Here is a 24,599-nt window from a genome sequence, read left to right as displayed (position 1 = left end):
CAGTAAAGGATCTAAATACGAGCTATTTCGTTTCACAAACTAAATTAAAACCAATGCATTTAAACCTTTTGTTTTCTGGTGGCAAAAAAAATGCAAGCCAGACCATTCATGAACTATTCTTTGACTGTGGAAATCAGATAGCAGAACATCCAGGCTAAACGCCATTCACTGATATTTCGTTTAGATCTGTGCTGTAGATGTGCTGTGATTCATTAATAAAATCCCGAATAGATCATGGGTTTTTTTTGGATTGGTCATTTTTATGTTAAAAAATATGCATGCAAAGTTTTTTTTGTTTCTCAGACATAAACAACACTTAGCATAGTTTATTAAGGTCATTTCTTAATTCTCGCTCGGACTATCTAGTCCCGACAATAAATAACAATAACTTACTTTTTTTTCTCTCGAGAAGTTCAAACAATTAGTCCTCCATCCGTAAAGATAAAATAGTTTACATGTCACTTTTTATACATTGTCTTCGGAGATCATGCGCATTAAAGACAGACTTGGCTCTGATGTCTCACTGATATTGGGGAAATGTCATCAGGTGTTGATAAAACTACATAATGAATACTGGTAAAGACATTATTGTTATTTGTTATGTAGTTGACAGTGGGTCAACTGGTTCATAATCCGCGGGAAGATCTCGGATCCGTGTGGATTCCTGAAGTAAACGTGTATGGAGAGTCCCTGTGGGTTGACTCCGTGTTTTCTTTTTTGTTTGTTTCTTCTTCATCTTTTTGTTGTTTTATTTATTTCGGTTTTTTTTTGTTGTCGTTGTATTTTTGGCAGATCTATTTTTGTGAGTTCCGAGTTTAATCCACTGTGTTGCTGTATGTCGCTTTCTGTGATTCTCGTCGTGTTCCTCAGGTGGAGGTGGCCATGGTGAGGTGCTCTGTGTTCATGCAGATCAGGGTGGGGTTCAGCATGCTGGGGTGGACAGAGGTCACATGGACTCCATCACGTCTCCACAGGACTGGACACCATGCTGTTGGGGGTGTCGGGTAACTGCGATGACAGCGAAGTCACATCACTGCCCGAGGAGGTGCCCAGAGAACCCGACTCAGAGAAGGACACCTTGTACAGAGTAGAGGAAACCAGAATGTAACATATATGGCTGAGAAATAGACAACAATATAGTTTTCTATTTAATAATAAGCCTTACAAATTTGAAATGAGCTTAGAAAAAAAAAAAAAAAAAAACTTACTGTTTTACTTACACCAAATTACATGCGTGCATGATTACAAATAGAAGAATCTAATGATAATAAAAGTAATATAGCTTTACAGCATGGGGCTCATTGATTTGCCCCATGATAAAGTGAAAAATTCTAATGACAAATAATTAACTATATGACATTTTTGTTAATGTACTGAAACTATGATGTATGTATTTATTGCAAATTCATGCATCAAAACATGCACCAATTTTGATCCATTTATTTTCAAGTATATGTCTATATTTAGAATTGCACAATGAGCCAGTATTTTTCAAGCATCCAATATCAAACCAGATGCATCAGAAATCTGCATAAATGTGCACGTGAGCCCAACTTATAGTGCAATAAAATAGGCTCTCCAAATATAAACGAATATCTCTATGTTTCTTTAGATAGATTTATCTAGTAAATGATTCGACAGTTGCGTGCATAAGTTTGCATACCCTATAAAACAAAACGAAGCAGACTTTTCCATTGCAGATCAAGATATTTTCAAGAGTTTTCATTCATGTTCCTTCACTATCACAGGTCAATCTAATAAAAACAGCAGAAATGGTGTAAGATATTAACAGGAAAAAGGAAAGAAATGTTGAAAATTTTTGCATTTCCCTTTCTGACTGGGATATAAACATGCTCTAAAAACATTTCCACCCTCTTCTTTTAGAACTGCATCCAGCCTCTTTCATATCCTCGGAGCAGCTTTTGGATTCTCTCAGTTGTATTATTCGCCCCCTCCCTCTTCATCTTGACACATCTGTTCTAACTCTGCCAGATTGCTAGATTAGCCCATGCTTTTTTGGATAAATCTGTTAGAACTTTGCCAGATGTCATATACCATACACTGCCATATCTGGAGAGCAAGAGTGTCCAGGACATAGCTTCGTGCTTTTGATTTTTTTTTGTGCCCAAAATAATGATAATTATAAAAAAAAAACGAACTATTTGTTTTTCCATGTGTTTATTCTCCTTATGTTTTAATATTTCACAAATTTCGTTATGACGTCATTCACAAATTAATATATTTGCGGGTAAATTGTATTATTGGAGCATGCCGATTTTTGTTCTTATTTTATCCACCCAGAGATGATGAGGGACGCATTTGTTTGTTTTTTTTATCTGCGAGATAGAGAGCAGAATGAGCTTGAAGAATAGGTAAGTCTTTGTACCAGCTGTTGAAAGGCAGGCTGCTCCAGGTCACTCTGTAGCGCGAACTCGCTCAGCGCTTTCCACGGCGGCTGGTAGGTTTGAACTTCTACTGGATTCCCCTGCATGGTGTTATCATGCCGGATGGGACTACCTGCCACCAGAGGTGTCCCTGTTAGGCCTTGGAGATTCTATGGAGAATGTATGAGATAAACGTTAATGCATTATTATTATTAATTATTATTATTATTATTATTATTATTATTATTATTATTATTATTGTCATCATCATGCATTTAAGTCTATCTCGTGAGCAAAGCGTTGTACGTCGCGTGAGGAACATGAAGGCGCGAGCAGAGCAGACTCTTACAGTTTTGTCGCTGTGCTGCTGCTGCTGGAGTTGCTTCATGAGGATGGACCGCTTCTTGTCCTTGCAGCGTTTGTTCTGGAACCAGACGCGGATAACTCGCGGACTGAGGCCCGTCATCTCCACCAACTGCTCCTTCATGAGCGCGTCAGGTCGCGGGTTGGCGTTGTAGCACGTGCGCAGTGTGTGCAACTGCTTCTCGTTGAGCACGGTGCGGACGCGGGTCGTCTTCTCCGACTGCTTGTGGACGTGGTTGCGGTGTGGGGGCTGCCGCACAGGTACCACCGGCTCTGCCAGCAAACAAACCGCAGTACAGTCTCGCCGTTAGGAAATGTCTTGGTCCACATGACAACATTTGTAGAATTGTGCGGCAAAATATGCGAACAAAAAAGGTTTTCTAGCCGCCTATAAAATAGTTGATGTAGCCAGGCTCAGTGCACCAACTCATCTGACAAATGAAACATGACTATAAATAAATAATCTCTGAATAACCCTGACATACCAGTCTCAACCTAATATAAATACACCAACAAAACTGAAATCTGTGTGACCTCCAAATGCACCAGTCACCTCAACAAATATAAACAACAACTGGTGTGTCCGCTATTAAATATTTTCTTCAATTCTTACAGTTATGCAAAAGTTGTTTAGTCTGCATACAAACATCAACGAGGTACAAATGCCTGCCAACAGCTTATTTTTTTTTGCCTTTAAAGAGAAGAACACATATTTTAGATCTTAACATTGAGCAACCTTTTCTGTTTAATTTGCTTTAATGCATTTAAGGAAATATATTATATAATATATAGCAGCACACAATTTAATAATTCTAAGTTGCAAGATTTAACATTTTTCATATTTGTAACAATATTTTGAAAATATTTTTTTTAATATTTATAATTTGACATTTAATAAAATATTTAACATCCATTCAAAATTCAAGTCAAAAGGCAGCCATGTAAACAGCAGTATTATTACATATAAAATAATGACACAAAGAATTACCTAAACAAACATCAAATTAGCCTGGATACAATATATCTTATATATACACATCCATATATCATATATACACACATATAAACAACCTTATTATCATTACTATTATTATTCTATTTATATAAATAGTCATATGTGAAGAGTGAATTCTTGTGCTCACCGGCCATGTGCAGGGCTCTGGTGGAGTGTGTGTTACCGGGGCTGATCGGTGGACTTCCCGACGCGGCGCGCTCCAGCAGCAGTCCGTGATCAGCGCGGCACAGCAGCTCCTCTTCCCGCAGAGAGAACTCATCTCCCGGCAGGAGGTGCCTGCTGCACACCGAGCACCTGAAACACTCCATGTGATAAACGTTGTCTCGAGCTCGCATCACCAGGTCACTACTGCAGAAGCCCACGTTACATTTCGCACATTTAATACCGAATAACCTGCAAAAGAACAAAACAAACGATGAGATAAATAAGGCCCCAAATTTCCAAGTGAACAACTTAGATTTTTTTTACAGCAACAACAAACAACAACAATAATAATACTACTAATAATATTAATAATAATAATAATAATAATAATAATAATAATAATAATAATAATAGCATTTTGAATTGTCGCAGCACTACATTTAATATTTTTTTTTTTCAACAAGTATATAAATATCCTCATATAACTTTATTCTGACATTTTATTAGAACCAACAGTTTCTTTGAAACTACATTTTCAAAAATACATTCTACAAATCATACGGAATGATTTGAGAGACGCATAAATTCGCAACTAGCAGCAAACAATGCAATACAACGAAATATGCATATTCATTCTGCACGTGTCTGCAAATTTGATTATTTTTTTTTTTTTCCAATTAATACATTTCTTCCTAAATTCCTCATCTGCAAATTGTGGAAAGCAGAGGGACGTCTACCTTACGTAGTCTCTTTTGCAATAGGTCTTGCCGTCCCGGACGAAGCAAGTGCAGGTCTCGTCCAGGTACTGACTGCACTCTGCGCACTTCAAGCAAGCCGCGTGCCACTCCAGGTCCGGGGAGACCCGCAGGATATACTGGTCATGGATCTGACTTCCGCAGCCGACACACATGGCGATCCCGGTCTTCTCTGTGTGCAAACGCGCGGATTAATGCCATAACCTGCAGCACACTTCAGCTCTACAGATCCTCACACTCAACGATCAATTCATGTGTCTGTCTTTATGCATACTGCAGTGCAAAAGCGTTTTCGTTCACAAGTCCATGCTTGCCTACCCGAAATTCACATTTTCCCTCGTTTGTTTAATGTTTGTCATTTCATTACATTAGTTGAAGATGCTGTCTCGCGAGAACGAAAGCACTAAGACAAAGATCAGTGCGAAGGGGTAGTAACCCAATACTTCCTCTAAACCCAATGTAAAATATTGAACAATATTTAAACAAGCAGCACAAAATCCTTATTGCGCTTCATTTCCAAACCACAAATCAAACACTGTGTGTGCAGAACACAATCACCATCAGCCCGAGAATCGCTTCTGCACAACCAACACCACACTTACTTTTTGAATGATCCCCCATATCACCCAAGAAAGAAGAATGAAGTAGAATATCCAGCATAAAGGAGGGTCAGCGCGCACTGCTACAGATGAGGGGACACACTGGGAGTGGGGCAGCGGCCCGAGCACACCAAGAACTTGTAGTCGATCCGCGAGCTGCGGCGGCCCACGCGTGCCGTGACGTCATACGCAAATTCGGACCGCGTTCCGAGGTGTGTGTGTGCGTGTGTGTGTGGAAGGGGAGGAGATCTGAGAGCGCGCGCGCGCTCTCTGTTTATGTGTGCGCATTTCTCACGGAGGGCTGATTAAAAACATTTATTTTCCTATGTAACATAACTTATTAATACAGTTTGGAAACAAACAAATTATTTTGTGTGTGTGTGTGAGTGTATATATATATATATATATATATATATATATATATATATATATATATATATATATATATATATATATATATATATATATATATATGCGTGTGTGTGTGTTAAATGAAAACATTAACTAGGCTGCCTCCAATTATTCTAAAATACGGAAGTAATGGTTTGTAATAATAATAATAATAATAATAATAATAATAATAATAATAATAATAATAATAATAATAATAATAATTTATTATTCTTATATTATTATTATTATTATTATTATAGTGAGAATGATATTTAAAATGATAACACTTATATTGTAAAAGAAATGTCTAGCCTATAGTTGAATGATTTGAAAAGAAAAAATAAAGATAAAGTAGAAATACAAAAGTTAAAATAAATAAATTGGTAAAACGGGTTCAAAACAATTAATGTCCAATAATCCAATTATTCCTTATAGTAAGCATCTTTTTCTGCTCTATTTCTTCTTCAGTAGTACAACATGGATCGCAATCGTTAGGAAAAAGGGTTTTCATTTCCGCTCTGTGTCACATGTAAAGAAAAAGGGCGTTTTCTTGAGAATCTTACAGAAAACCAGCAGCAAAAGGTTTGTTTTCTATCTGTCAGAAGTCTGTTTGCTCTATAGTGGAGAGCCTCCTACTGGAGTCCCAAAACTATTACATACGGCACATCTTCGGTGTCTAGTCCACATTTACACTTTATTCTCACTACAACCAGCCAACAAGCACTAAATATAATTATAACCATAAATTGAGTTTCTAGTGAAAATAATAAAAGGTCAGTTATTATAAACACTTTAATGCTTTTTAATTGAAACAATACTTTATAGTGGTTTATAATAATACCAGTCAGATTTTGTTGAGGCTAAAAAAATACCACGTATTTGTCGGGATTTATCCTGTGTCCCAATTTCACAACCAAACACTTTTTGATCTCGCATAATCTCACATTTACTCCACAGACAAATCATATTTATCTTCCTATATATTTTATTATAAACATTCTAATATCGAGCCAGTATCATAATAAATTAAGGACAATCAATTTGAGAATTTTAATAAAAAAAATAATAAAAAAAAACATTTTACAAAAATGCATAATCTACGAACTAATCTGCCCTGCATCCAGTTTGTAAATCGTTCCCTGCATTGCCTGTTTCATGAAATACATACGTATAAATTAAGGTGGACTTTGCAAACTGGTCTGCGACTCGTCTAAATAGAGTTGATAGATTTATTTATAGTGAATATTTGTGTAAGATCTTCACAGATTACCACGCGTGTACACCGCAAATCAGATGCACATTTTACACAGAATGCTCTTTTGACCCTCACCTTTAACATTGACCCAAACCAGTACTAAATCCAATTAACTCAATGTAAACCAAGAGCTCGCCCATGATTGCCTTTTCCCTCTATATATTTTCTCTAGCTATAATGAGGATGTTACAGCAGGGGCACTTGGCCAGTCCTGATTTTTATACAATAACAATAATTATGAAATAAACCCATGCATGTTACTTTAATATGTTTATAAACTGGCTAAACGCTTTTCTGAGACGCTACGTCACAAGTCGTTTAGTAAAAGTGTTTAATATGTTTTAAGGTACAAACGACCAGAAGGGGTTTAGAATAGAAGAGGTAAAATAGACCAAAATAAATAAATAAAAATGAAAACAAAAAATACCAATTGCAACTATAAGTTAAAGCAGATAATGAGGTTTAGAGCTTTTGCTCTTTGAAATATTACATGGTTTACGATAACAAAATTATGTAAAAAAAATAAAAAATTTTATAGGATGCATGTGCATAATTTCATAAAATTAACTGCAGTGAAAACAAACCAAATGAAAACTGGATAACTTATCTGGGCGAAATGTCCCTGTGGCCCCTTTTAATCCTTCGTTAGTTTAAATTTTTTTTTAAAACTTTTAGTACTCTTTCAAGAAAAAAATGTACCTTTGTTGCAGCCTATAAAACAGTGTCCCAGGCTTTCATAAATGGGCGTTCTTTAAATGGAAGTGGTTGGAGATCACGTGACGCCACGCGTAATCTCGCGAGATCTGGTGACTGCGCGAGACAGTGAGTGCTGTTGCTGCTGCAGACATGCTCAGAGTTTTCACCAAGACAAACCTCAGGTCGTTGGTAAGGGATATGGATACAGCTTTGATTTATAATTGTGTTTTTAGGAATTTTAAATACCGTGTTATTTGTTTTTTAGTCGTAAAATATGCGGATGTTGAGATGTTTTGTGTCTGTGTTAGCATAGCCCGCTAGCATTTGAAGCTAGCGAGCAGCACATTGTTACAGGTTATTGGGTGAAAGGCCAAGTGACACAACATTTTTATTCTAGATAACGAGTTTACTGTTCTAAAAGAGAGCTTTGCTATTTTTGTAACTCACAAAATGTATTCGGGGGTTTGTTGCTAACATGCTAAAGCTAAGCCGGTAACTAGCATTACCTCTCACCTACTTATTTAACCCCTATGACACCGTGCGCGCGACACCTGCTTACAATGTATATTAGATATTTCTCTAAAACATATATAGGCATATTTATATCTCCAAATATATTTCCATTTAATTCACTGACAATTGTATAGCGTTTGTTTTAAGACTCGGGGCTGACTTCTTTGCCTGCTAGTTAGCCATTAGCGACATGTCAAGGTTATTTTTTCACTGGGTGTGTGTGTGTGTGTGTGTGTGGGTGGGTTAGGGTTAGGTACAAACAGATATATACATATATAGACAGATATAGAAAGTTATAAGTTTATAAGGCCATATACTGTCTGATATACTGTGACTGAACATTAAGTATTTATTTGATAACCAGTTTTAGTATAATATTGTAGTTATTTATTAGTTCCCAAACATGTGTAAACCCCCCAAACAAAAAAATAAGCAATTCCCTGTGTAGTAAGCATTGATCAGAGTATCGATCAGCAGCTATCAGCTTAAACTACCCTGATTTGGATTGATTCGGTAACAGCCATGACAGTATATCTGATATCAGCTGTCACTCTTCTATTTACAGATGTCCTGATAAACCCATATTTGTTTACATTATATTTCCTTCGTACCTTCTCTAAATTTGCTTGTTATTTTCTTGATTTATGTGATATTGCTTGACATTCATTCACCTGCTCTAGATTTGCCTAATTGAATACCTTCGGCTGCAATGGAAACCGGCCGAATGAAAAACTGGACAACCCGATTTATCCCTGCAGCCCTTTTATTTTTTTGTTCGTATTATTTTTGCCTTACAAAATTTACAAGAAAATGAAACAGAAAGCAAGGTAACAGTGAACCAGGTATTTATGGGTTAATGTTTTTTTTTTTTTAAACAGATGATAGAAAAGATGTTGGACCAGTCCAAGGAAAAACCCACCCTGAATTACTTTAATAGTTTTATTTATTGTATTACTTACTTACTTAATTATTTTTCAAAGACTTTTAGATATTGGTCTGCTCAGAATGCTTTTCAGCTTCCTGCTTGAAGTGTTTGCCAATATAAGATAATTTCTATCTAAAGAGATCTGCTTTAGATGTTTTGACTGTCCAGGTCTGTCACCTTCTCGTCCTTATACTCTGCGGAAATATATATCATGTTCTAAGCAGATTTCATGTTAAAATGTGTCCACAATAACTGTTCTGGTCGTTTATTTTGTCTTGTAGATAATAAGCTGAGCATAGTCTGGAGTTCACTGTTTGCTGTGTAAACAACATTTTATGGTTGGGGAAATTTTATATTGCTGGAAAACAACACATTATTTTATTTATTTCTTGCAGCTTACAGCAGTGTTTGTTTGTTTGTTTGTTTATTTATTTATTAATTTATTTATTAATTATTATATATGATTATTTTCTCTCCACAGTCGGGCCTGATCCAGAGGTTTCAGAGCACACTGGTTGTTGCAGAGCACAACAATGACACCTTGACACCCATCACTCTTAGTGCTATCACAGCCGCCAACAAACTCGGCGGGGAAGTGTCTTGTCTCATTGCTGGAACGGACTGTGCAAAGGTATATGGGCATTCTTATCCAGTCATAATTTAATTATCACAGATTTAAGGTCTTTTTTCAGATTGCTGTAATGTTTGTGTGCAGGTGGCAGAGCAACTTTCACAGGTTGAGGGTGTTAAAAAGGTTCTGGTTGCACAGCATGATGCCTACAGAGGATTGTTACCAGGTGAAGTATCATATACAAGCTTAAAGAAAAAAACAACAAATATTTTATTTGCATTTGAGGGGAATCGGTGATAAATTTTCTATTTTTATTTTTTTTATTCTTGTTGCTGTTGTTCTGCTGGTCGAATATCAAAATGTGCAAATGTCAAAACCGAATTTGTTTATCTGATTTCTGTATTTTAATTTGGTTGTCTTCTTTAAATCTCGCCAAAATAACTATATCACCAAACTGATCTAAAAGGATGGGAGTCTTCCATTTAGACGGTACACACTTATTCACATAAGGCGTTCAACATTTGGGCATTTTCAACAGCCCATCTGCCTACTGGGGTGTATTTGGTAGGAAACCCATGCAAAAACTTGCACAAAATGTCTATACAGGTGCAAGCTCAGGATCGACCCAGGGACCCTTGGAGATATGTGATGCAGCAATTAGTCTTTGGTCTAACTCAGTAATTTAATAAACTATTAAAAATGTTTATAAGGGTCTAAAACATAGTAGAGTTTAAATGATTAGGGATACAACTATAACGCATGTATAACCACTTAGCTTTTTTGGGTATTTGATTGTGTCAAATCAGCAGAATAAAGCAATCCTGTTTCTTCAATCATATTTTTGGCATGAATAATAGCAATTAGACTGATGGAAGATTTTGATCAGTTGTGGCTTATTTCTGGATTCAGTGTAAAATAATTCTTGTTCCCTTCTCTCTCTCTCTCTCTCTCTCTCTCTCCCCCCATAGAGGAGTTGACACCTCTCATCTTGGCAACCCAGCAACAATTCAAATTTACACACATCTGTGCTGGAGCATCTGCTTTTGGAAAGGTAAATAATTTATTTTATTTTATTTATTTATTTATTTATTATCCTACACTAAAAATGGCAGCATATAAGTATACAGGAATAATGTCATTTTGGTAAAACATTAGTGTGTAATAGGGCTGAAACAATTCCACAAGTAATTCGATTACAAAAAAACCCAAAAAAGGTTTAGTCCATTTAACTACGCACGGAGCACCGTGTTTCCCATGAACCATTATTACTGACACACCACCTGCTGAACACTGTAGCGCTCTGGAAAAGTAAACACAGAAGATGCTGCAGAATAAAAAATGGAGGCATGGAGAGAAAACAGCGAGAAGAAGATTCAGGCCAAAGAAAATGTGCACTGTACAGTGCAGTTACTGTTTTTAAAGTCATTTGAAATATATTTTGATATTTTTTTTTTATATACAGTGTGTTTAAAAAAATCCGCAGTGGCCGCGAGAGTGGAGCACATTTGGAAAGCTGACGATAAATACATGGATTTAGTGTGTGGAAAATTTCAAACAGCTTCTCCGGAGACAAGAAAAGAATATATATCGACATATCAATACTGTGCGATATTTAATAAATAAATAAATACGAGTGAGAATAATAAAGAGCGGCCACTGCAGAGGGACTTTTTAAAGGCACTGTATTTGTATTTAAATGCACTAAATGGGATTAGTTTTCACAGATATTTTTGTATGAATTTCAGCAATAAAAATTTAAATTTCTCTTAAAAAACAAAAACAAATTACTTGTTCATTTTAAGAGACCCGTCTTCTTTTTCTTTCTTATTTAGTTTTGCTCTTCAATAAAGAAAAAGTACTTCTTATCTAATTATACGATGGAATAATTGTTAGAATATTCGATTGATAAAATAATTGATAGCAGCAGCCTTAGTGTATAAGCTTGAGTTTGGTTAAATACACTATATAAATGAAGATACTGGGAGACCTGACCTAAGAACTTTATCCGTAAATGGTTCTTGTCCAAACTGTTGAAGGCACACAATTGTATGGGAACCCTTTGGATGTAGTAGAATTAAACTTTTCCTTTACTTGAGTTGACAGTGCTCCTGTTCACAAAGCCATCTCCTTGAAGACATAGGTTGGAGTGGAAGATCTTTAGCGATAGAGCTCTGTTGAACATCTTTGATATGCCTCCCTACCCCACATCAGTACCTAATTTTACTTACACCCTTGCTATTGCGGACTAAATGTGGAATGGGATGTTAAATATACGAATATGCATCTCATGGTCAGGTGTCCACAAAAAATGTTCCATGTTGTGTATTTTGAGACGTCCCAAAGTCTTTTTATGAAAGAAAATCACATTATACACTCAGAGTTTAGTTACATTTATGTCGTGGAATCAAAGTTTTCACATGGAATGCCGATACAGAATTCTGACCACATTTTAAGTTTTGTTTTTTTACGAGGCTTATTTTATTTTTATGGCTTTCGTGTGAATAGATTCTGGTTCATGAAAGGGTTGCACTGGTATTTCCAGTCTTCACAGCACAGTGACAGCGCTCTGTGAATTACTGTACAGTCTGCATGTTTTATTTTAACTATTAAATAACCCCCACTTTCATTACTATGTTTTTGTTTTTTATTTTATTTATTCCTTATTTTTCGTGCTGGCAGGTTACAACATTCAGCGTGTAACTTTTATCTGATCTGTTATAGTTATTCTCAATGGGTTTATTGTGGAATATAAATGGGATATGAATCATGTCTGACACTACATAGTTAATGTTGTGTTAGACTTTACCCTTTATCTGAATTGTTTGAGAAGTCTGAAGTAAGTGAAGTGAAGCCCAGCCCACCATTATATGCAGAGCGATTTGTCATTCTGCAGCCAAACTGTCAGCTGGCAGATCTAATGGTATTTAAATTCAATTGTAATACATTTAACAGTATCTTGTGCAGTGTAACCCCAGACCAAATAGATATATCAGTCTCAAATTCCTCACTGGCTAGATGTATTTCATATGATGGATTTTTTAAGTGGTGGATTTGGTTTCATTATGTCACTATATGAAACACTTGAGGTACCACTGTGATATTTTTCACATCCAGACTTTTTTTTATTATTTTTTTTTTACCTGTTTCAGGCAGGATGTTTGTGTTCTGTCTGAGGTTTAAGATCATGGACGTTTTTACACATTGCAGAGCCTGAACCTGTATTTTTGCTCCATTACCAACTGAAATCTATATAATTATGGAAATCTACTCAACCCATAGACAGGAGACCAGGTTATGCATTTAATTCATGGTTCATTATTCCAGTAGCCTACACTGGTTCTTGAAGTATGAAGTTTGCCTACTTGTGAAATGAGTGATAGACAAGTTATGTTAAATTCAGTGCCCTGCAGAAGTTCACTTTTTCTAGTGTTTGTACCTGGAACTGAAATTTTGCCATTTGATTGGCACATGTTTGAAAGTGCAAAATTCTATATTTTTAAATGTTGACACAAGAGTTACATAAACAGAAAAAGACCGACATTTATTTGGTTGCAGATATTTCCCCTGATTTAATACTTTTGTGAAGCAATTTTTTTTGTATGCATTCACAGCCCCAAGTCTGCTGGGATATGTTTGGGTTATAAGGTTTTTAGGTTTAAACCAATCCAGTGTAGCTTTGTCAATTTGCTTGGCATCAGTGTCCTAATGGATAGTACACCTCTTTTTCACCATGTTGCTGCTGATGAAACATATCAACACGTACGTCACTATTGTAAAGGTGCTATCGGGGTAATAAGTGGTATTGTGTTTCTGGTAAACATGGTGCTTTTAAAACCAAAGTCCAAAAAAGTGAAATTGTGACTCATCATACAATACAAAATCATACAAAGATCTCTCTAGCATGCCTTAAAACTTCAGTAGGATTGTTGAAAAATTTTTTTTAAACATTGTTAGATACTGTTCCAGAAGAACATCTAGATAAATTGTTTTGATTGTTCTTTGGTCTTCATGGTGCTGGTTATCTAGGCAATATGACACAAAATCAATACCATGTAGAATCTTTGTCCTAACAGTGTCTTCTTTAACGTCCATCACCCAAACATTATAAAGAGCAGCAACTTGTACTTGGTAAATATTAAGATATTATGACTTTAGATTTTTCCATGAGTTGAGTTTTTAGTGGAATGAGTATATCATTGCACATTAAAGAAAGAATGTGGAAATTTACTGAGTACTGATCTTATGGCCATGCTGACCATTCTAAAATGCATTTTAAGACACGATACCCTAAATTATTAGCATTTTTCTTGTACATTTTTCGTTTACATATTTCAAAACGTAATTGTGGCATTCTTCACAGAATCTTCTTCCCAGGGTGGCTTCCAAGCTGGATGTTGCTCCGATCTCCGACATCATAGAGATCAAATCCCCTGACACGTTTGTGAGGACAATTTATGCAGGTAACTGTGAAGTTGAATCATTCTGTAATAATTGTAATTAACTGGCGTGTGTAATGAAACCCAGCCATTAGGGGGGCACAAGCCAGTGTACTCTTAGTGCCGGTCCCAAGCCCGGGTAAATGGGGAGGGTTGCGTTAGGAAGGGCATCCAGCGTAAAACATGTGCCAAATCAAATATGCGGATCACAAATGAGAATTTCATACCGGATCGGTCGAGGCCCGGGTTAACAACGACCGCCACAGGTATCGTTAGCCGACAGGGTACCGGTGGAAATCGGGCTACTGTTGGCCGAAGGAGGAGAAGGAGAGGAGGAAGGCGTCTACAGAGACGGCAGGAAAAGGAGCAGTGTAGGAGAGTAGAGGTTCGGGTTGGTACTTTAAATGTTGGTAATATGACGGGTAAAGGGAGAGAGATAGCTGATATGATGGAGAGGAGAAAGGTAGATGTGTTGTGTGTTCAGGAGACCAAGTGGAAAGGGAGTAAGGCCAGGAACATTGGAGGTGGGTTTAAACTGTTTTATCATGGTGTGGATGGGAAGAGAAATGGTGTAGGGGTGATTCTGAAGGAAGCGTACAGTAAGAGTGTAGTGGAGGTGAAGAGAGTTTCTGATAGGGTGATGATCGTGAAGGTGGAAGTTGAAGGGATGATGATAAATGTCATCAGTGCCTATGCTCCACAAGTTGGCTGTGAGATGGAGGAGAAAGAAAGATTCTGGAGTGAATTAGATGAAGTGGTAGATGGTGTACCTAGGAAAGAACGATTGGTGATTGGGGCAGACTTTAATGGGCATGTAGGTGAAGGGAACAGAGGTGATGAGGAGGTGATGGGTAGGTATGGTTTTAAGGAGAGGAATGTGGAAGGGCAGATGGTGGTAGATTTTGCTAAAAGGATGGAAATGGCAGTGGTGAACACGTATTTTAAGAAGAAGGAGGATCATAGGGTGACGTATAAGAGTGGAGGAAGGTGCACACAGGTGGATTATCTTCTGTGTAGGAGATGCAACCTGAAGGAGATTGGAGACTGTAAGGTGTTGGCGGGGGACAGTGTAGCTAGACAGCATCGGATGGTGGTCTGTAGGATGGTTTTGGAGGCGAAGAAGAAGAGGAGGAAAGTAAGGTTTGAAAGAAGAATAAGATGGTGGAAACTGAAGGAGGAAGAGTGTAGTGTGAGGTTCAGGGAAGAGGTCAGACAGGGGCTTGGTGGTGGTGAAGAGGTGCCGGATGATTGGGCAACTACTGCAGGAGTGATGAGGGAGGCAGCTAGAAAAGTACTTGGTGTGACATCTGGAAATAGAAAGCAAGACAAGGAGACGTGGTGGTGGAATGAGGAAGTGCAGGAGAGCATTAGGGGAAAGAGATTGGCAAAACAGAAGTGGGATCGACAGAGTGATGAGAAAAGTAGGCAGGAGTACAAGGAGATGCGGCAGCAGGTTAAAAGGGATGTGGCGAAAGCCAAGGAAAAGGCATATGAGGAACTGTATAAGAGGTTGGACACTAAGGAAGGAGAAAAGGATTTATACCGATTGGCCAAGCAGAGGGACCGAGCTGGGAAGGATGTACTGCAAGTTAGAGCAATAAAGGATGGAGAGGGAAATGTGTTGACTAGTGAGGAGAGTGTGTTGAGAAGATGGAGGGAGTATTTTGAGCAGCTGATGAATGAGGAAAATCAGAGAGAGAGAAGGTTGGAGGATGTGGAGTTGGTGAAGCAGGATGTAGATAGGATTAGTAAGGAGGAAGTGAGAGCAGCGATTAAGAGGATGAAGAATGGAAAGTCGGTTGGACCAGATGACATACCGGTAGAAGCGTTGAGATGTTTAGGAGAGATGGCAGTGGAGTTTTTAACCAGATTGTTTAACAGGATTCTGGAAGGGGAGAGGATGCCTGAGCAATGGAGAAGGAGTGGGCTGGTACCGATCTTTAAGCATAAGGGAGATGTGCAGACCTGCAGTAACTACAGGGGAATTAAGTTGATCAGTCACACCATGAAGTTATGGGAAAGAGTAGTGGAAGCCAGGCTGAGAGAAGAGGTGACCATCTGTGAGCAACAGTATGGTTTCATGCCGAGTAAGAGTACCACAGATGCCTTATTTGTTTTGAGGATGTTGATGGAAAAGTATAGAGAAGGACAGAAGGAGCTGCATTGTGTATTTGTGGATTTAGAGAAAGCGTACGACAGGGTGCCGAGAGAGGAGTTGTGGTATTGTATGAGGAAGTCAGGTGTGTCAGAGAAGTATGTGAGGGTGGTGCAGGACATGTATGAGGACAGTGTGACGGCAGTAAAGTGTGCAGTAGGTACGACAGACTGGTTCAGGGTGAAGGTTGGACTGCATCAAGGATCGGCCCTGAGCCCTTTCCTGTTTGCAGTGGTGATGGACAGGTTGACGGAAGAGGTCAGACAGGAGTCTCCCTGGACTATGATGTTTGCAGATGATATTGTGATTTGTGGTGAGAGTAGAGAGCAGGTTGAGAAGAGCCTGAAGATATGCGCTGGACAGAAGGGGAATGAAAGTCAGTAGGAGTAAGACAGAGTACATGTGTGTGAATGAGAGGGAGGGCAGTGGAGTGATGCGGTTGCAGGGAGAAGAGGTGGAGAAGGTGGAGGAGTTAAGGTACCTGGGGTCAACAGTGCAAAGTAATGGAGAGTGTGTTAGGGAAGTAAAGAAAAGAGTGCAGGCAGGGTGGAGTGGGTGGAGAAGAGTGACAGGAGTGATTTGTGATAGAAGAGTATCTGCAAGAATGAAAGGGAAAGTTTATAGGACTGTGGTGAGACCTGCGATGTTGTATGGATTAGAGACAGTGGCATTGAGTAAAAGACAGGAGGTGGAGCTGGAGGTAGCAGAGCTGAAGATGTTGAGGTTTTCGTTGGGAGTGACGAGGATGGACAAGATTAGAAATGAGTTTATTAGAGGGACAGCACATGTAGGATGTTTTGGTGACAAGGTGAGGGAGGCGAGATTGAGATGGTTTGGACATGTGCAGAGGAGGGACATGATTTATATTGGTAGAAAAATGCTGAAGATGGAGCCACCAGGTAGGAGGAAAAGAGGAAGGCCAAGGAGGAGGTTCATGGATGTGGTGAGGGAAGACATGCAGGTAGTTGGTGTAAAAGAGGCAGATATAGAGGACAGGGTGGTATGGAGACGGATGATCCGCTGTGGCGACCCCTAATGGGAGCAGCCGAAAGAAGAAGAAGAAGAACTGGCGTGTGTAATGTGTATTGAACGTATTCCAATTCACACCATGTTTCTCTTGTCCTTCTCACTAGAACATTTCTGTGCTTGTTCATATAATTTACTACTTTTGGATAAATATGCAACTAATGACTCACTCCCATGTATTAAATCAGATTTTCACCAAAAAAAATGTATATTTTAAAAATTGTTGCTTAGTGCCCTTTCCACCAGATTTTCACTAATTATGTCCCAAAAGTCTCTCATGAAATTGGACAGCATAAGTATGTGCAATAAATGCTGTCTTTAACCACTTTATCTTCTGGCAGTTATATATGTGCTTCATTTTTGCAATCTACTTGCAACATTTTTCACATGGCGCATTTGCTTTGTACTGTAAATTATTTTTAAATGGCCATTCACTAAAATGTAAACCTGGCCTACAATAATACTGTTCACTCACATTTTCCATAAGGGCAATTTTATATGAATGTTCAAACACAAAAAAAAAAATTATGATAAATTAGAGGAGCTCAAGTTCTGTTAAAGCATTTAGTTCATTGAACAGTGCAGCTCTGCAATTACACATAAATGTCCATTTCTTCTGAACCAATAGAAATCGAGATTGTTTCAAATGTGCAGTGTTTAGGAAAAAATATTATATGACACTATAAATCTCTTCAATCTCTGCTTTGTGTTTACCTTAGGAAATGCCCTTAGTACTGTCAAGTGCAATGAAAAAGTCAAGGTCTTCACAGTAAGAGGGACTTCTTTCGAACCTGCTAAACAAGGAGGAAGTGCAACATCAGAACAAGGTACTTCAGTAAGACTGATCCTGTAGAACTTTTTTATATTAGGTGCTAATTTTCCATTGGAATTTTTAATTGATGATCCACAGCTTTTTTTCTTTTCTTACAAGTGCAGTAAGTATAATTGAGAGTTTGCTGGTTATAAACCCCAAAAATACATTTTTCTTCTGTTGTAGTGTCTACTGCTGGTCCTGCTGGCATATCTGAATGGCTAGAGCAGAATCTGACCAAGAGTGACCGGCCTGAGCTCACCAGTGCCAAGGTTGTTGTGTCTGGAGGTACGAGATTGCTCATAAGCACAACCGCGTTCTAATAGGAGATTGCTGAGGTTCAGTGTGATGAGTCTGTTTCATTTGAACCTAATCCATTAAATTCAAAACACAAATGTGTGTCAGGATGCTGAATATTACTCATAATTTTTGAGTGTGGTCAATCAATAGGGTGAAAAGCAAACCAGTATTGATTTGACAAGGGTCATAATCTTGTCAATAATGTTACACTATATGAGTGTATGCCTTCTGTTTTTTTTCCTAACAGGCCGAGGTCTAAAGAGTGGTGAAAACTTCAAGCTGCTTTATGACCTGGCTGACAGATTAAACGCTGCTGGTATGTAGGGTTATATTTTTCTTAATAAAGAAATGGTTCATGATATGTTTGAGAATAATTATTATCTGACTTTTCCTATTTGTTTGGTGGGCATGACACTAAATATTATATACTTAAATTTTACAAGTTGGTGCCTCCAGAGCTGCAGTAGATGCTGGATATGTCCCCAATGACTTGCAGGTTGGACAGACAGGAAAAATTGTAGCTCCTGTAAGTAACACTATTTGCAGATTAACTTTCTTCTATTTACTGATTTCCAAAAGACTTCTAATGCTCATACATACTGTTTATAAACATGAGATAACTCACCCAAAATCCATCAGAAGGCATTATTCTTTGTATCTACTATGATGTCTGATGTATATGATAGATTGCTTTAACTTTCAAGCCAGCGGTCTTTTTTGTAGTCGGATAAAGATGGATTCTTGTTGCCTTTTAAAAAGGTTAATTTTCCATTATCTGGTTCAAGTGGGACCTCCCAACTGTCATTATCTACACATTAGAGCGGCTTGGAGCTGCCGTAATGTAGTTAATGGCACATTCAGGCTCCTAAATGATTTACCAGAGCCATTAGTGGAGCAGACTGCTGTGAATGTCTGCCCTCGGCTCAAATCAGGCAACCCAGTTTCAAACCCAGCTCACCAAATGTTTTGACAAGCTTGTCAGATGCTCCATGGTGTTTTTGTATTTGTAATCATTGTGAAAGAACACTTGTACAAATATACATTTTAACTAGATGACCAGTAATAAAAAATAAATAAATAAATAAATAAAAAAAGGGGATCAATAATTACATTAAATTATAATTATTATTTTTTTTTTTGTTTTTTGTTTTTGTACGGTGGGAAAAAATAAATTCAAGTTAAACCTTAGATTTATTTATATTTATATATATATATATATATATATATATATATATATATATATATATATATATATATATATATATATATATATATATATAATATATATAATATATATATATATATATATATATATATATATATATATATATATATATATAATTACTGTGTATATATACTGTATATATTATATAAATAAATGATGTTCAACTCCAGTCTTAGGACTGTCTCTCTTTAAAGTTACTGAGTGAGATAATAGTATTGTGCCATTGAATATAGACTTCACCTAGTCGGTAAACTGTTTTAACAATAAAATACATTTAGTCCACATTCTTGAAAAAACCTCCAGGTTCTTTTGTTGTGTGTTTCAGATTTAAACGGCAAACTTTTCTTTCAGACTCTTCTACGATTGTGTCTCTGTATGGATTCGAGTAAGAGAGTCTGGAACAAACTACTGTATTTGCCTGGCCTTGTTACAGTTAAATGTGGCCTGGCTTTTAGGACTGAGGCTGCCTGTGTGTTCACAAATTGATGCTGTGCTCTTGGGAAAGCATGGCAGTCACATTAAACAGCACTAAAATATTCATAGGCCAGTGCATTAAGCTGAGAGCTCATCCCTGGGGGCCAGGGGTGGTGAAAGAGGCAAAAGGAATGGTGGGGGCTCCTTTGGTCTACACCCCGTTAAGAGTCTGCTTTTGAGGGATTACTTGTAAAGGCTGTTCTGGCTCTAGAAATGTTCAGGTGGGGTCGCTGGTATTTCACTGATGTGCCCTATATATAAATATATATTTTATAAATTTTATATTTATATATATTTTTTACATACATTCACACATACATATATACACACACATACATATACATATGCATAGATATATGTATGTGTGTGTGTGTATGTGGTTGCGTAAGGCCTGCGCTAACCACCTTTATAACTGCCATTTCTTTTCAGTTAAATATTAGGTTTATTCCAAAAATTATAACTTCCACATTCATTAATTACAGATCTGGGGTTATTTAGCTTTCATAAGGGCTAGTTGCAGGCAGCAGTCACATTTATTATTCTGCATTTAAGTAGCACATTTGTACATGCCATATTTCTGCCTAAGGCAGGAACTGATTAGGGAAGAGCTCAGTTGGGCCCTGAAAGCTTATTAAATGAGTTATTCTATTCTAAAATTATTCATTACTGTCATGGTAATGAATAGAGTTAAAGAGATAACTATAATTCATGTTGATAAATTAATTAGGGGAATGTTTAGGCTAATAACGGTTAAATCGAAAATAGTTTTTAACACAAATCACTGACACCTGCTTGGTTAAAGATAAATGAATTATGCTGCAGATGACATTTACACCCAAATATGCTCTGTGCACAGGAGCTGTACATTGCAGTTGGAATTTCTGGAGCAATACAGCATCTTGCTGGAATGAAGGACAGTAAGGTAAGATAATGTAAATTATATATGCTGCTCTCTAGAATTAGCTGTAATAGAAGTAGCAAGTGAATAGTCTGTTGCCCAGTAGCACTTCTGAATCTTCCAGACTGTCTGTCCCAAGTCTTCTTTATATTGAACTTGACGGTGTGTTCAACTGGAGAGCAATTCTAAATGTGATCTGGAGGAGCTTTTTACCTGCATGTATTATTCACATGCATTTTCTGCCTGATTTGTGTGTTGTCAGTGCAGTTCTTTGTGACTATACTTAAGTATCTAACAGACCACCTATATCTTTGCTGATGCACCTGCTTCATTTGCAGATAATTAATTCTCTAAATTGAAAATTTTATATTGTGTACGTGTGTGTGTATGTATATGTGTAAAAATGTATTGTGTATGTGTATGTGTATGTGTGTGTGTGTGTGTGTGTGTGTGTGTGTGTGTGTGTGTGTGTGTGTGTGTGTGTGTATATGTGTGTGTGATATATATATATATATATATATATATATATATATATATATATATATATATATATATATATATATATATATATATATATATATATATATATATATATAAAACGCTTATAGGGTACTGCTGCTCGGATACAATTAGTCAGAAGGCATCAATTCAACTGCATCGAACTGTAATAAAAAAGGATAAAAAAAAAAAATTGGAGAGTTAAAGCTTCATGTGAATTGTTTATTTAGCTTTATGTTTGAAAGAAGTCTCCAGTCCCAGCACTTTGCAACAATCATAGGTACAACTGTAACTGTATTTACTGGCACAGGAAAGTATTTGGGGCTCTGTTTCTCAGTTTCATTGTCTTATTAATGTGAGATGACAACAGGAAATTACTTCTTTCACTGATGTTTCACACCTTAAATGTGTTGCATTAATTAAAACTGTAATGTCAGTGCTTCATTTTGTTGTATTACTTATTTATTGAGCCTGAAAGTATTTTATGGTCATGGTATACCTTTAAAAAAAAAAAAATACTTTTGTTTGTCTGTTCAGTAATTTCAGTAAATCAGGGAAACTCTTGCCTGCACAGTCGTACTGTCTGAAACCTGTTATCCTTTTTCCAGACAATTGTTGCAATCAACAAGGATCCTGAGGCCCCCATTTTCCAAGTTGCAGATTTCGGCTTGGTTGCTGATTTATTCAAGGTAAACGTGTCTCTTAGTTAATAGCACAAAAAAGCATCATCAAACACATTATTATGGTTTTAATCATAAGGAGGATTTATCCTTTAAAAAAAAAAAAAAAAAAAAAACTAATTAAAGGGGCATTGCACGTGAATGTAGTGTAATCAGACTCTACTGGTTCCTGTAGTGCCAAGTATACCTTATCACTTCCAGTCAGCAGACAGAAATGCAGAAAGACTGGGGAAATAAAAGCTCCTGTTTTTCTTGATAAATTTTGCAGCATGCATTATTCCAACTAATGGAAATGTGCTTTTGCTGAATTATTGACCTGCATTAATCAGAAGAGTCTGCTCTTATACTGGGGCCTGCACATTAAAGTGAGGGCAAGGTAGACATAACATACATCTCTCCCTCCTTCACACCAGAAAAGTAATTGATAGTTGCTGCAAGTGTTAAGGTGTAGAATTTCACAGTTTATTTTCACTGCCCCTTTGCCAGTGCTTTACATGGCCCATTGGCTCCTGTGGTTTTACAGTGGCATACAAAGTGCAGAAGGCAGAGGGTTGCCACACACTCTAGCACCTGCTCGTTGTGGGTGTTTAGCGCTAGTAAACCTTGCAGCATTTATCTTCACGTGTTTGCCCTGTCGTTCATGTTTTATTTAGGCTGTGTAGTGCTTGGTGCAGGTGTGTGTGCAAACTCTGGGGAAGTGATCGGTAATGATAGACCGAGGAGTTGCTCACCGATCAGTTTACACCTGATTACTCCTCAGATAACTGATTAATATACATGGGCTTTCTCCTCTTCCTTAAACTGAAAAGTGATCCAGGGGGTATATTCAGGTGATATTGTTTTACAGTTGCTTTGCATAACTAATATTTCAAACTAATTGAATAGTATTTTGCTGGTAAACCTTTTAATGAAAATTGAGCATATAGGACAGATTCTGATTCTCTTTCTGATACAGTGCTTCACACAAGTTTAATCTAGTTTATTATGATTTGCACAATTATTTATATATATTAATTTTTTTGTTTGTTTTAAATACCCACATATAGGCTGTCCCAGAGATGATCGAAGCTCTGAAGAAGTAAAATTCATTACACAGCTTGTAACTGGAACATTCACAGGAGCCTCCTCTGTAACTGTGCTGGACACATGCCTTATGAATGAGCTAGGAAATGTCACACCTCCTGCATTCATCCCTCCTGATTCTCACATCAGGCCTCTCTTTATTTAGGTAAAGTTTTCAGGAGTCTACATGTCATGTTGCTGTATCTAATAACATCATAATGTGGTCAGTATATTTTTGATGTCTGATTTATTTTACCAATAGCACTATGTTTTGGACTTTGCCTCAGTGCATAACAACTACACACACTTACTATTTGCATCATGTAATAAACATCAATCCAATATCAGTCCTTTTTTAGTTAGATTTTTATTTAAAGCTCACTTCATGAAAGAAAAGTGTGATACATAATTGTAAATCAGGTTTAAATTGCTTTTTATTAATGGACATGCTCCTGCATTTCAGTGCAATTAGACAAAATAAGCTAATTTCACATTTAGTTGTCTGGTTTAGACTTGGAATAAATCATTAAAATAAACAAAACTCTGTTTTGCAAAACAGTCACAGTCTGATCATCTTTCCCTGTTTACATTTTCCAGAAAAGCAGTAATATTTAAACACTTCACATGACTCTACTTAAACAAATGCAGAAAACCAAGGGATTCAATAAATTTACCAACTTTTATTTGCTTTGCAATTTATCCCATTATCAGTTATATAAAACGCCTTAATTAACAATACAGGATTAGTCAGCCTTAATCAAAAGCAGAAAATTAATTCTCATGCTGTAAGGATGGGGTCAATGTTAGGAGTTATGGCAACATTCTCACCCATCATTCCCCATTAAAAACCTTCTAATATTTTATTCCTGAAATGTTCTCAAAGTCAAATCTAAGCAGTTTTTTTTTATTAATACTTTGTTTGCATGCTTTGTTCCAGTCATAGAGTTTTGAATACAAACATTAGCATCAGTAAGAAAGGCAAAGGTAAGAAATTTGGCTGAGTAACACAGCTCGACACATTTGAACACAGATCAAATGTAACCCTGCAGCAGTCGGATCAGTAGGCCTTTACTGTACATTGTGATGTTATTCATATAAATAAAACGAATAAAAACTGTTACCTCGTTGACCCATTACCTCAACCAAACCCTGAAATAAGAACACATAAAGAATCACAAGTATTCCCGCCTCATTTCTATACTACGTGGCTGTCTGAAAGCTCAAGTGCGTTTATATCCCGTTGCTGGTTTCAGACGGTCACCGAACACGGACGAACATTGAAGTAGGAAATTCCTGATGAATGTTCCAGTGATGGCTCCCAATGTGCCTCTCCCTGGGCTCTGGAAGGTTGTGCAATTTTGGCAGGAGGGACACATTGTTTGTGTTTTGCTGAGAGAGAGAGAGAGAGAGAGAGAGAGAGA

General features: G+C 37.2%; 3 protein-coding genes across 8 annotated transcripts in view; 1 reads left to right on the top strand and 2 right to left on the bottom strand.

The window, feature by feature from the left end:
* Positions 1–311: 311 nt before the first annotated feature.
* Positions 312–7,718, bottom strand: isl2a (ISL LIM homeobox 2a). 3 transcript variants are annotated; one of them, XR_014534262.1, is made up of 7 exons: positions 5,264–5,370; positions 4,644–4,833; positions 3,890–4,155; positions 2,734–3,020; positions 2,387–2,554; positions 1,664–1,754; positions 312–1,077 (listed from the first exon to the last, which is right to left on the bottom strand). XR_014534262.1 is itself a non-coding variant. In XM_083545902.1 (6 exons), exons 2-6 carry the CDS (start codon positions 4,814–4,816, stop codon positions 961–963), a joined length of 1,011 nt encoding a protein of 336 aa, XP_083402028.1. In that variant the 5' UTR covers positions 4,817–4,833; positions 7,608–7,718; the 3' UTR covers positions 312–960. The 3 variants fall into 3 exon arrangements, 2 of the variants coding, with proteins under 2 accessions (XP_083402028.1, XP_083402027.1); XM_083545902.1 differs by lacking the exons at positions 1,664–1,754; positions 5,264–5,370 and adding an exon at positions 7,608–7,718; XM_083545901.1 differs by lacking the exon at positions 1,664–1,754 and having other exon boundaries at positions 5,264–5,457.
* etfa (electron transfer flavoprotein subunit alpha) lies at positions 7,658–23,736 on the top strand. The gene is made up of 12 exons (XM_083545904.1): positions 7,658–7,793; positions 9,524–9,673; positions 9,758–9,839; positions 10,582–10,664; positions 13,974–14,073; positions 17,950–18,057; positions 18,228–18,329; positions 18,589–18,657; positions 18,785–18,867; positions 20,897–20,962; positions 22,045–22,125; positions 23,163–23,736. The coding sequence occupies exons 1-12, from the start codon at positions 7,755–7,757 to the stop codon at positions 23,196–23,198; spliced, it is 999 nt and encodes a 332-aa protein (XP_083402030.1). The 5' UTR covers positions 7,658–7,754; the 3' UTR covers positions 23,199–23,736.
* tmem266 (transmembrane protein 266) overlaps positions 23,597–24,599 on the bottom strand; it is a 50,071-nt gene continuing 49,068 nt past the window's right edge. For all 4 annotated transcript variants that reach the window (XM_083545886.1, XM_083545884.1, XM_083545885.1 and 1 more), the window contains one exon: positions 23,597–24,567. The gene's annotated coding sequence lies outside the window, so the exon portion shown is untranslated. The remainder of the gene's footprint in view (positions 24,568–24,599) is intronic.

Source organism: Silurus aristotelis (assembly GCF_946808225.1).
Source record: "Silurus aristotelis genome assembly, chromosome: 7".
Taxonomy (NCBI): Eukaryota; Metazoa; Chordata; class Actinopteri; order Siluriformes; family Siluridae; genus Silurus; species Silurus aristotelis.
Note: the sequence above shows the minus strand (reverse complement) of the source record. Positions and strands in the feature narration are given on the sequence as shown.